This window comes from Humulus lupulus, chromosome 1 (assembly GCF_963169125.1).
Source record: "Humulus lupulus chromosome 1, drHumLupu1.1, whole genome shotgun sequence".
Taxonomy (NCBI): domain Eukaryota; kingdom Viridiplantae; phylum Streptophyta; class Magnoliopsida; order Rosales; family Cannabaceae; genus Humulus; species Humulus lupulus.
The window spans coordinates 94023200-94033741 of record NC_084793.1 but is presented as its reverse complement, the minus strand read 5'-3'; the positions used below and the strand labels follow the sequence as shown (position 1 = coordinate 94033741).

Below are 10542 nucleotides of genomic sequence, written 5' to 3'. Positions count from 1 at the left end.
TGTTGAAGAATCTATTCATGTTGCATTTGATGAGTCTAACCCTCCTACAAGAAAAAGTGTAGATGATGATGTTGTAGGTTTGGGAGAAGAGGTTCAAAATCTTGACATTGGAGAATCATCTAACGCTCCATCACAAACTCCCAAAGAGGAACCACCCGAGGAAAAGGTAAATGAAAGCAAAGGTATGGATTCTAACCTTCCACATGAGTGGAAGTTCAAAAGTGCTCATCCTATAGACCAAATTCTAGGTGATCCTTCACAAGGAGTCACAACTAGAAACTCCCTTAGAAACTTGTGTAATTTCATTTCTTTTATTTCTCAAATTGAACCAAAGAATTTTAAAGAGGCCGAGTTCGATGAATCTTGGCTTCTAGCTATGCAAGAAGAAATAAATCAATTTATTAGAAATAATGTTTGGGAGTTAGTTCCAAGACCGTCACACCAATCGGTGATTGGAACAAAATGGGTCTATAGAAATAAGGTAGATGAGCATGGGGTCATTGTGCGTAACAAGGCTAGATTAGTGGCCCAAGGTTACAATCAAGAAGAAGGAATTGATTATGAGGAGACCTTTGCCCCGGTAGCAAGACTTGAGTCCATAAGAATGTTATTAGCTTTTGCATGCCACAAGAATTTTGTCTTGTATCAAATGGATGTTAAAAGCGCTTTCTTAAATGGATACACTATGGAAGAGGTTTATGTCTCTCAAACCCCCGGTTTTCAAGATCACAAATACCCTAACCATGTTTATAAATTAAAGAAAGCTTTATATGGTTTAAAGCAAGCTCCTAGAGCTTGGTATGATCGTTTAAGCACTTTTCTTATCTCAAATGGTTTTTCAATGGGAAAAGCGGATAATACACTTTTTATTAAAAGAAAATCAAAAGACATTATTATAGTACAAATATATGTTGATGATATTATTTTTGGTGCTACTAATGATGCTCTTTGTGAAGAATTTTCAAAGTGTATGCATAGTGAATTCGAGATGAGCATGATGGGAGAGCTCAACTTTTTCCTTGGACTTCAAATAAAGCAACAAAAGGATGGAATATTCATAAGTCAATCCAAGTACATCAAGGATCTACTTCAAAAGTTTGACTTGGCCAATGCAAAGTCCATGAAAACTCCTATGAGCACCTCCATAAATATGGACAAGGATGAAAGTGGTAAGGATGTTGACATCACCAAGTATCGAGGTATGATTGGTTCATTATTATATTTAACCGCTAGTAGACCCGATATTTTGTTTAGTATTGGTCTATGTGCTAGGTACCAATCATGTCCAAAGAATCCCACTTAAGTGCCGTTAAGAGAAGTTTTAGATACTTGATAGGCACAATGAATCTAGGGCTTTGGTATCCCAAGAACTCAAACTTTGAAATCATTAGTTACTCGGATGCCGACTTTGCCTGTTGTAAAATGGATAGGAAAAGTACTAGTGGAACATGTCACTTTCTAGGAATCTCTTTAGTGTCATGGTTTAGCAAGAAACAAAACTCGGTAGCCCTATCCACAACCGAAGCCGAATACATTGCCGCCAGTAGTTGTTGTGCTCAAATACTTTGGATGAAACAAACTCTTAAGGATTTTGATGTTGATTTTGAATGTACACCCATAAAGTGTGACAATACTAGTGCCATTAACCTCTCTAAGAATCCAATCTTGCATTCTAGAGCCAAGCATATTGATATAAGGCACCACTTCCATAGAGACCATATCCAAAGAGGTGACATTATGCTAGATTTTGTGAGCACCAATTTCCAATTAGCGGATATTTTCACCAAGCCTCTTAGTGATGAGAGATTTAGTTTTATTAGAAGAGAGCTAGGAATGACCAACATAAATGAAATTTAAGGTTTACTAGCTACTTGAATACCATATCTCTCCTTACTTACTTATGCATATATACTTTCACTATAATATGATTCTAATGCATAAATAAGCAAAGTCTTTTAATACTTGACCTATTAGATATATGTCTTTGAGAATAACAAATTATAGGTCATGGTATGAATTTTTGGAGAACTTTGAACTCATTTTTGATTGAGTGAATATGTGAATTTTTGCATACATGTTTAGTATATGTGTTTATGTGTTTGAACATGTCTAAATAAGTTTATCTAGTATGCCTATAGGGTTCCTATGCTTGAATTACTCTTTGAACAATTTTTAGGTATGCTAAGTATTGAAAACTTGTTAGTTTTTGCCTAAATGAGTGTTTTTCACCAAACTTACTCAATTTTCAACATTTTTCAAACCTGTCAGTTTGGGCACCTCACATTTAACATATTTGAACTACTGCAAAAAGAATTTTTCGATTTGGTTGCATAAAACTCATTTTGGGTAGATTTCTACTTTTCAAGGCCTTTTAAGGCATTTTTCGAAAAATCTACCGTAACTTCTCAATTTTCAATATTTTTCGATTTCGTCACTTCACACACCTCATATCTAATATTCTTGAACTACTGGAAAAATAATTTTTCAATTTGGTTGAACATATTTCATTTTTGGTAAGTTTTTAGCTTTCTTAAACTTTTTTGAAAAGCTTACCATAAATCGTCATTTTTCAACATTTTTTCAGATTTTCTTATTTGAGCATATTCATTTTGTCATATTTTAGGTGTTAGAAAAAGTGTGGGGTCAATTGGGTTAAAAACGAAGAAGTTTGGCACGTTTTTGAAAAAGGGGGCTGCGCTGCTGCACCAACCGGAATTCCGGTTGTCTGTGCACAGACCAACCAGAATTCCGGTTGGCACAGGCAGCTGCCACTTAAGGGGTTTTTTGGTCTTTTCAAAAGCAATTTTTTCTCCATAAAAACCCTACCCACGAGTTCCATTCCCCCATTCTGATTCTACAACCTAACATACAAGCCACCACTCTCTTCCCTCTCCAAAATCACTCCCTCAAACCCAAACTTCATCCTCCATTTTTCTCCAAAAATCTCATTCCCTTTTTGCTTCCACTTCAATGGCTTCATCATCCAACCCAAGGAAGAGCAAGAGAGTTTCCACTGCTGAACAAATCAGGGAGAAGAGGGAAAAAGGAAGGAATGAGCCTACCATCTTCTACAACCAAGAGGATTTTAATCATTTCCATGATGCTTTCTCCTCTAGGCCTATCATCAAAGGTAAATTTTGTGCCCTTCCAAGCCTAGCATGTGTAAAATTCAGCTACCATTTTGAAATGTTAGGTTGGAAACCCTTTATCAATATTAAGACCCCCATATACCCTAGGTTAGTTAGAGCTTTCTATGCTTGCATCAAACCTAGCCATGCACCACTAGGAGTTAAAGGCACCCTTGGAGATGTCTCATTTGAACTTGATGTAGAAACTCTAAACAACTTGCTAGGAGCACCAAATGAAGGACTTTTGCTAGAGCCAATGAAAACTCTTAAGAATGATGAAATTTTTGCCATGAATGAGTGTTCTAGAGTTCTTTGTGGAGAAGGCCCTATTTTCATAAAACCAAAGTTTCACAATCTCACTTTGGAAGCTAAAATTCTCCAACTATTTATCATCAATAACCTTGCTCCTAGAAGTGGCCATAAAGATGAGGTAAACAACATAGATATACTCCTTTTATACCTTATCCTAACCAAAAAGGCATGCATCAACCTAGGCCATCTCATTCTTCGCTTTATCATTGATGTGTATAAACCCAACATGGTCAAGTGACTCCCATATGGCTTTCTCCTTAGCTACATCCTACCTCGCTTAGGAATTCCCATCTCGGATGAAAAGAAGGTTGAACCTACCGAAGGAGATAAGCTAGGTGCTAAAACTTTCACAAGCTTGGGGTATACTCTTATCAACAATAAGTGGGGTTTTACTCCCAAAAGAGGCCAAAGAACGCAAGAGGACCTTGAAGTAGGAGAAGAAGAAGAGGAAGAGGCGAGCTGTGGGTTACCCGCAAGTGAAAGTGAAGAAGAGGAGCAAGAAAATGAAGAAGAAGAAGCTCAACCTTCAAGCCTTCCAATGCCTCAAGCTTCTCAATTCAACCTCGAGCAGGCTTTTGCTCGTCTTCACACCGACATGACAACTCAATTTACAAACTTGCGGAGTGACATGGAACAAGGCTTCCGAAATGTTCATGATGAGATGGAGGAGATGAAGGCCTACATGAGACGTTTTGGGGCTCCACCATCTTAGGCATTTGCATGTTTTTTTTTTCTTTCTCTTTTTGTATCCTTTTATGTTTATTTTCTCTTGTGTACTTATGTGTTTGCATGGCTCTATGCCTTATGTATGAATGTTTAAACAGTTTAATCTATATTTGCTTATGATTTATTTTGTGAATTCCTTTGCCACCTTTTTGATGAATCAAAAGGGGGAGAATTTAATTGAGATTATTTTAACTTTGGCAAAAACCTCAATTTTTGGACTAACGTTTTATTTCACTATGAGTAATAAATTGAAGGGGAGTTTACAAAATCATGCAAGGTAAAAATCAAAGGTAAAGTTTCAAATTTTTTTTAAACCCTTGCACACATTAAGGGGGAGCTAATCTAATATTAATATTTAAAAATATTTCCTTTCCCTTTTAAAATAATCAAATATTTGATATCATCAAAAAGGGGGAGATTGTTAACCCAAACTCTTAAGTCTCCTTGGTTTTGATGATTAACAAATATTTGATTATTATTTGTTACTAATGATTATTTGATTTTGTAGCAAAAACCAAAGTGAATTAGCATTTCAAAGTCAAACTTATGACCAAGGGCAAAATGGTCATTTTACCAAATTTTCTGGAAATGACCCGAAATGGATTTCAAGACTCAAGAAACTCAAGATAAACGTTTAATTTCATTTCTTAGTCTTGTAAAGTGATTGCAAGTTTACTTTAAGTCATAAGTATAAAATTTGGCTCATTCACGTACTAAAAATGGTGATTTTTCAAAATGAGAACTAAACATCCTAAATTCACTTTTAAGAAAATACATCCTGATACGGTCGTAACGCAATTGGAATTGTTGAAATCGGATAAACGAGCTAAAAGTTATAAAGAATTGAAAAACGGGAAAATAGGCATTTTCGAACTTTTGCTCTCTGTTTGCCATCCGGAATTCCAGTTGGCAATCGGAATTCCGGTTCCCCATCCGGACTTCCGGTTCGCGGCAGGCAGCATTAAAAATTAACCCCTAACGGCTATAAACGGCTAGTTTTTTCCCAAACTCTATATAAACTCGTTTTTCACTCAAAATTGGTGGTTGGCTGAGCATTTATTACATTTATCAATCCTAATCCATTGATTTCAAAGAGCTCTCAAAGTTTATATCATCCAAACACATATTCACACACTTGAGCCAAGATTTGTATTTATTTCTTCTAAGTGTGCTTGCTAATCACTCTAGGTTTCTCATTGTATTATCATACTTCTAGAGTGATTTTTGCTTGTAATATCAAACACATTCCCATATTGTGATTGAGGTGAGGTTGGCACCGGTTTTGTAAACAACCCGGTTAGAGTGAGATTGGCACTTCAACAATCCGAAAAAGAGGTTGATAGTCCTTGGTGGTGGAAAACTATTGTAAGAGGTTTGGAAATACCTTGGTGAAAAATTCCCGGTTGTAAGGGTTAGTCAAGCCCATTAACTTGGCTCGATAGTGGAACTCAAAGCTAGGACAATAGCTTTGAAGACCAAGGACGTAGGTGGCTTAGTTCTACCGAACCTTGTAAAATTCGAGAGTTTGCAATTTCTTAACCTTAAACTCTTTACATTACAAGTTTGTTTATTTGCTATATCTATTTGATTGCCATATTATTTGCTTTTACTTGATAAATTTAATTTATTGCATAATTTGGCATATAAAGTTGTAAATTTCCGAAATTAGTTTTAATTTCCAATTCACCCCCCGTCTTGGAAAAATATCTTGGGTTAACAAGGAAGAACCTGAAGGCGAAGGTCTGAGTAACGTTGGTGATTTTTTTTTTGGGAAAACCAAGATGTCTTTGCTTGGTCTCACTCTCACATGACAGGCATTGACCTAATTTCATATGCCATGCCTTGAACATTGATCCCAAGGTTGCTCCAATTTAGACTAAGCGTAGGATTATTGACCAAACTCAGGCGCTGGCTTTGAAGGCCGATGTGGACAAGCTTCTTACAAATGGGTTCACCCGAGAGGCTTAGTATCCGAAATGGGTATCTAATCATGTCCTAGTGCCCAATCGAAATGGAACTTGGAAGACTTGCACATTTCTCTGACCTCACCAAGGCATGCCCAAAGGATTGTTTTCCTTTGCCAAAGATAGATTTGATGGTCGATGCCACCTCCAGATATGAACTCTTGTACTTCATGGATGCATACACAGGGTACAACCAGATTTCAATGCCTGCCGCCACTGAGGAATCAGCCTCAGTCTCAGTCTTGGATACACAGGGTACAACCAGATTTTATGGATGTGGACAACCAGATATGAACTCTTGTACTTCATTGATGCCTTTCAGGCTCAAGAAAGCTGGGGCCACATATCAAAGACTGGTAAACTGTATGTTCATGAACTAGTTGGGTCGGAACATGGAGGTTTACATGGATGACATGCTGGTTAAATCCAGAATGGCCACCAATCACATAAAAGACATGGAAAAAGTGTTCTCAGTACTCTGCAGGTTCAGATTGAAGTTAAATTCCCAAAATTACACTTTTGGAGTTGCCTCCAGGAAATTTTCGTGTTTTATTGTCAGCACCTGAGAAATGGAGGCAAACCCCGAGAAGATCAAAACGCTAGTTGAAATGTCATCCCCGTGCAAGCATAAAGATGTTCAAAGCCTCACCAGGAGAATCGCTACCCTAAGCCATTTTGTCTCTAAAGAAACTTACAAGTGCATACCGTTCTTCAAAATACTCAAACGGGGCTAGAGGTTCGAATGGACGAAGGAGTGCAAACAGGAGTTCCAGCTGTTAAAGGCTCACATGTCTAACCCATTGATCCTCTTGAAGCCCGTAGATGGAGAACCCCTCCTCCGCTATATGGTTGTGTCAGATAATGCCTTTAGTGTCGCCTTGTGTGTGAGTAAGGCTGGGTCCAACACCTTTTATACTATATAAGTAAGAGACTCTTCGGGGCAGAGTCCAGATACCCAATTATGGAGAAGTTAAACTTTTGTCTAATGGTGGCCTCTCTTACGACTTTATTTCCAAGTGCAACCCATTAAGGTCGGCCCTGAAGCTCAAGGTTGAGGGCCTCAAATTCTTCAGCAATTTGTAGTTGGTAGTCAATGAAATGCTTGGAGAGTAACAGGCTCGGGGGACAAAGATGGCTACCTATTTGACGAAAGTCCATATGACAAGTACCAGGGGAACATAATTCTAACGTTGATGCCCTGGCTAAGCTTGCTACCACCGAGGACGCTGAGTTCATCAATGTAGTCCCTATTGACTACTTGGCTGCTCCGAGCATCTCAACCCCTGAGGTGGTAGAAGCGGTCCAGTCCTTGAACAGCTGGATGGGGCCCATTGTGAAGTATCTTGTGTCCGGGGAGTTGCCCCAGGATAAGAAATAAACTCTGAAGGTGCTTTACTAGGTACCTCAGTACGTCATCATGGACAGTAAGCTGTACATGCAAGGGTACTCGTTACCCTTACTCTGATGTGTGTCCAAGAAAGAAGTCAATCTTATACTCCAGGAAGTACATGAAGGCTTTTTCAGGGACCATACTCAGGGCCAAAACCTTGCCAAGACAATCTTGAGACAAGGATACTTCTGGCACTATGAATGGTGATGCGATGGATTATGTCAAGAAGTGTGACAAGTGCCAACGCTTTGCCAACATACCTCGCGCTCCTCCAAATGAGCTCACTCAGAAGACGAGTCCATGGCCCTTCGCAGTGTGGGGTATCGAACTTATCGGGTCCTTGCCTACAGGGAAAAGAGGAGTGAAATATGGAATTGTGGCGGTCGACTACTTTACAAAGTGGATCAAAGTTGAACTACTTTCTACCATCACCTCCAAGAAGGCGCTGAACTTCATTATCAAGAATATTGTTTGCAGCTACAGGCTCGCGAGGAAGATAGTCTTTGACAATGGCCTATAATTCGACAGCGAGTTATTCACGAATTTTTGTCGAAGGCATGGAGTGGTGAAGAGCTTCCTCTCCATAGCTCATTTGCAAGAAAATTGGTAGGTGGAAGTAGTCAACAAGGCGCTTAATGCCACCTTATAACAAGACTAGAGCAGGCGAAAGGCGCTTGGTACAAGGAGCTGCCTACGGCATTGTGGAGTTACCACACCACTGCCAGGACCTCCACCAACCACTCTCCATTCTCCATGGCCTACGGTTATGAAGCCATGCTCCCAGTTAAGGCAGAAATATCCACGCACCAAAGAGATACATATGATTCGACTACAAATCACACTTTACTCCGGGAGCCTTAGGACATAGTGGGAGACCTTCACGAAGCTTCTCAACTTCGAGTAGCTTCCTACTAGCAGAAAGTAGCCAGATATTTTAATTCCAAAGTGAAGGATATAAAATTTGGGGTTGGAGATTTGGTGTTACAAAGAGTTTTCTTAGCCAACAGAGATCTTGGTGCTGCAGTCTTGGGCCCTAACTTGGAAGGTCCGTACCAAGTTGAGAGCGTTGTATATCTCGGGACTTACAAGCTTGCCCGATTAGTTGGGGAGTTTGTACCCAACGCCTGGAATGTTGAGCACCACTATCGATATTACCAATGATATGAGCGATTGTATTTCTGTTAAATCTTCTAGTCATTTTGTAGCCTCCACGCACAGGAAATTGAAACCGTGTATACAAAACATGGTAGAGAATTTAAAAGAATCGGCTTATATTTTAGATTCCTTTTTTTATTATATTTGTACTCATAGGGAACCAAGCAAAGTTTGTGGAAGTCCATGACATAAAGACCCTAGTAGCAAGAGAATGAACTTGGGTTACATCCTGAGGACATTGAGCCCGAGGAGCTTTGACCAAGTTCTTAAAACTCGAGATGCGAATAGAATCCCGAATCATTTGTACTTTGGCCTAAAGACGTAGGAAACTAAGCTTATCATGAGTGGAGTAGGCTTAGTGTCATGGGGATTCGAAGATTAAAAAGCCTAGTAGCACGAGTGAACTTGGGCTACCTCCCAAGGACATTGAGCCCGAGGAGCTATGACCCAAGGACCGTTACGGTGTGCATTTTAAACAGTGCTAAACTCGCTAGAGGAGACATTTGGGCATAATAGTGTAACTAAATGTGATTAACGGTTTAGGGTTACATTTTTTTATTAATGATATAACGTTTCACTAAAACGTAAACTGTATACATTGGGATCCTGAAAATATATTTTAATTGTTAATTACAACAAAATATTTACAACCAGCCGACCTAAGCGGCAAAATAGGGTTTATCCCTAGTTCCTCTTTAAACCCTCGGGCGTGGCGGTCGAGCAGCCGCATATGTACACATCGTCACCTAAGCTCTCCACCTCAAGGATGGTCCAACTTTCTTTTGCCTTTACCTGCACCACATAGCACCCGTGAGCTGAAGCTCAGAAAGAAAACTCAATATGCTTAAGAACAGGTAATAACATGTCACTGAATCATAATAGCATGCCTAGCAATAATAGATGACTAATGAGTCAATCTCTGGGGACTTACTTCTTGAATAGATAACTAATGAGTCAATCTTTGGGTATATGCTCCCTGAATATATGACTAATGAGTCTATCTGTGTAGATGACTAATGAGTCTATCTCTGTGTGAGTCTAACTTTGTGTAGATGACTTATGAGTTTATCTCTGAGGTCCCATACCCTCCTAGCCATGTGACGTGTAGGTCACCTTAGCCTTTTGGCTCTGGCTCTAAATAACTAACCTTTAGACTAGACAAGCACTTTTTTTTTCATCGAACTTAAGGTCGGTCAAGCATTTAATGCTTCTGATGATAATGCTTATGACGATTAGATCTAATCTTTTTGGCTTGCGTTAAACACGCTAATATCGTCCTTGACTCATAAGACAATACCATACGACCAGTGCTCAGTACCACTACCGAACTTGACAAGCAAGTCCTAGCTTCACATTCAATACTGACACCATTGTCGATTCCTGACTCATAGGTCAGTTCCTTTCACAAGTAAACAATGCAGCCAGACATATATCATATGTCAAATATCCAAATGTAGGGCATTCAGCATGCTTACTCAACAATCACTAGCATAATAATGATCATGCACAATTACAGAGACTCAAGCTCTGAGCAATTCCATATTCAACATTCATGCCATGCCCTAATCACATGTATCTTATGCATCACATACTGGGTACAAGTTACCAATAAAAAAGCCATAAGCACGATCCTGTATCCAAGCCCCTAGCGATAACCTAGTCACAACAATAATATAAAACCTCACCAAAATGAGTAAATCAATACTTCCAAGCCCAACCAAAGCCTGCCGGACGTTGAATCCCACGCTACTGGGTAGTAGGATCGACCCCAGGCCCTAAGAGTTAAGTTCCCACGACTAAAAACTAAATCTGGGAAAAATTTCCTTAAGCACCGCGGCCCTCCAAACCCCATGCCGCAGCCTGCCTC

The 10542-nt window shown here is 39.3% G+C and overlaps 1 protein-coding gene across 1 annotated transcript; it reads left to right on the top strand.

The window, feature by feature from the left end:
• The first annotated feature begins 6177 nt into the window (after nt 1-6177).
• On the top strand, nt 6178-6510 carry LOC133818380 (uncharacterized). The gene has a single exon (XM_062251234.1). It carries the CDS (start codon nt 6178-6180, stop codon nt 6508-6510), a length of 333 nt encoding a protein of 110 aa, XP_062107218.1.
• Nucleotides 6511-10542: the final 4032 nt, after the last annotated feature.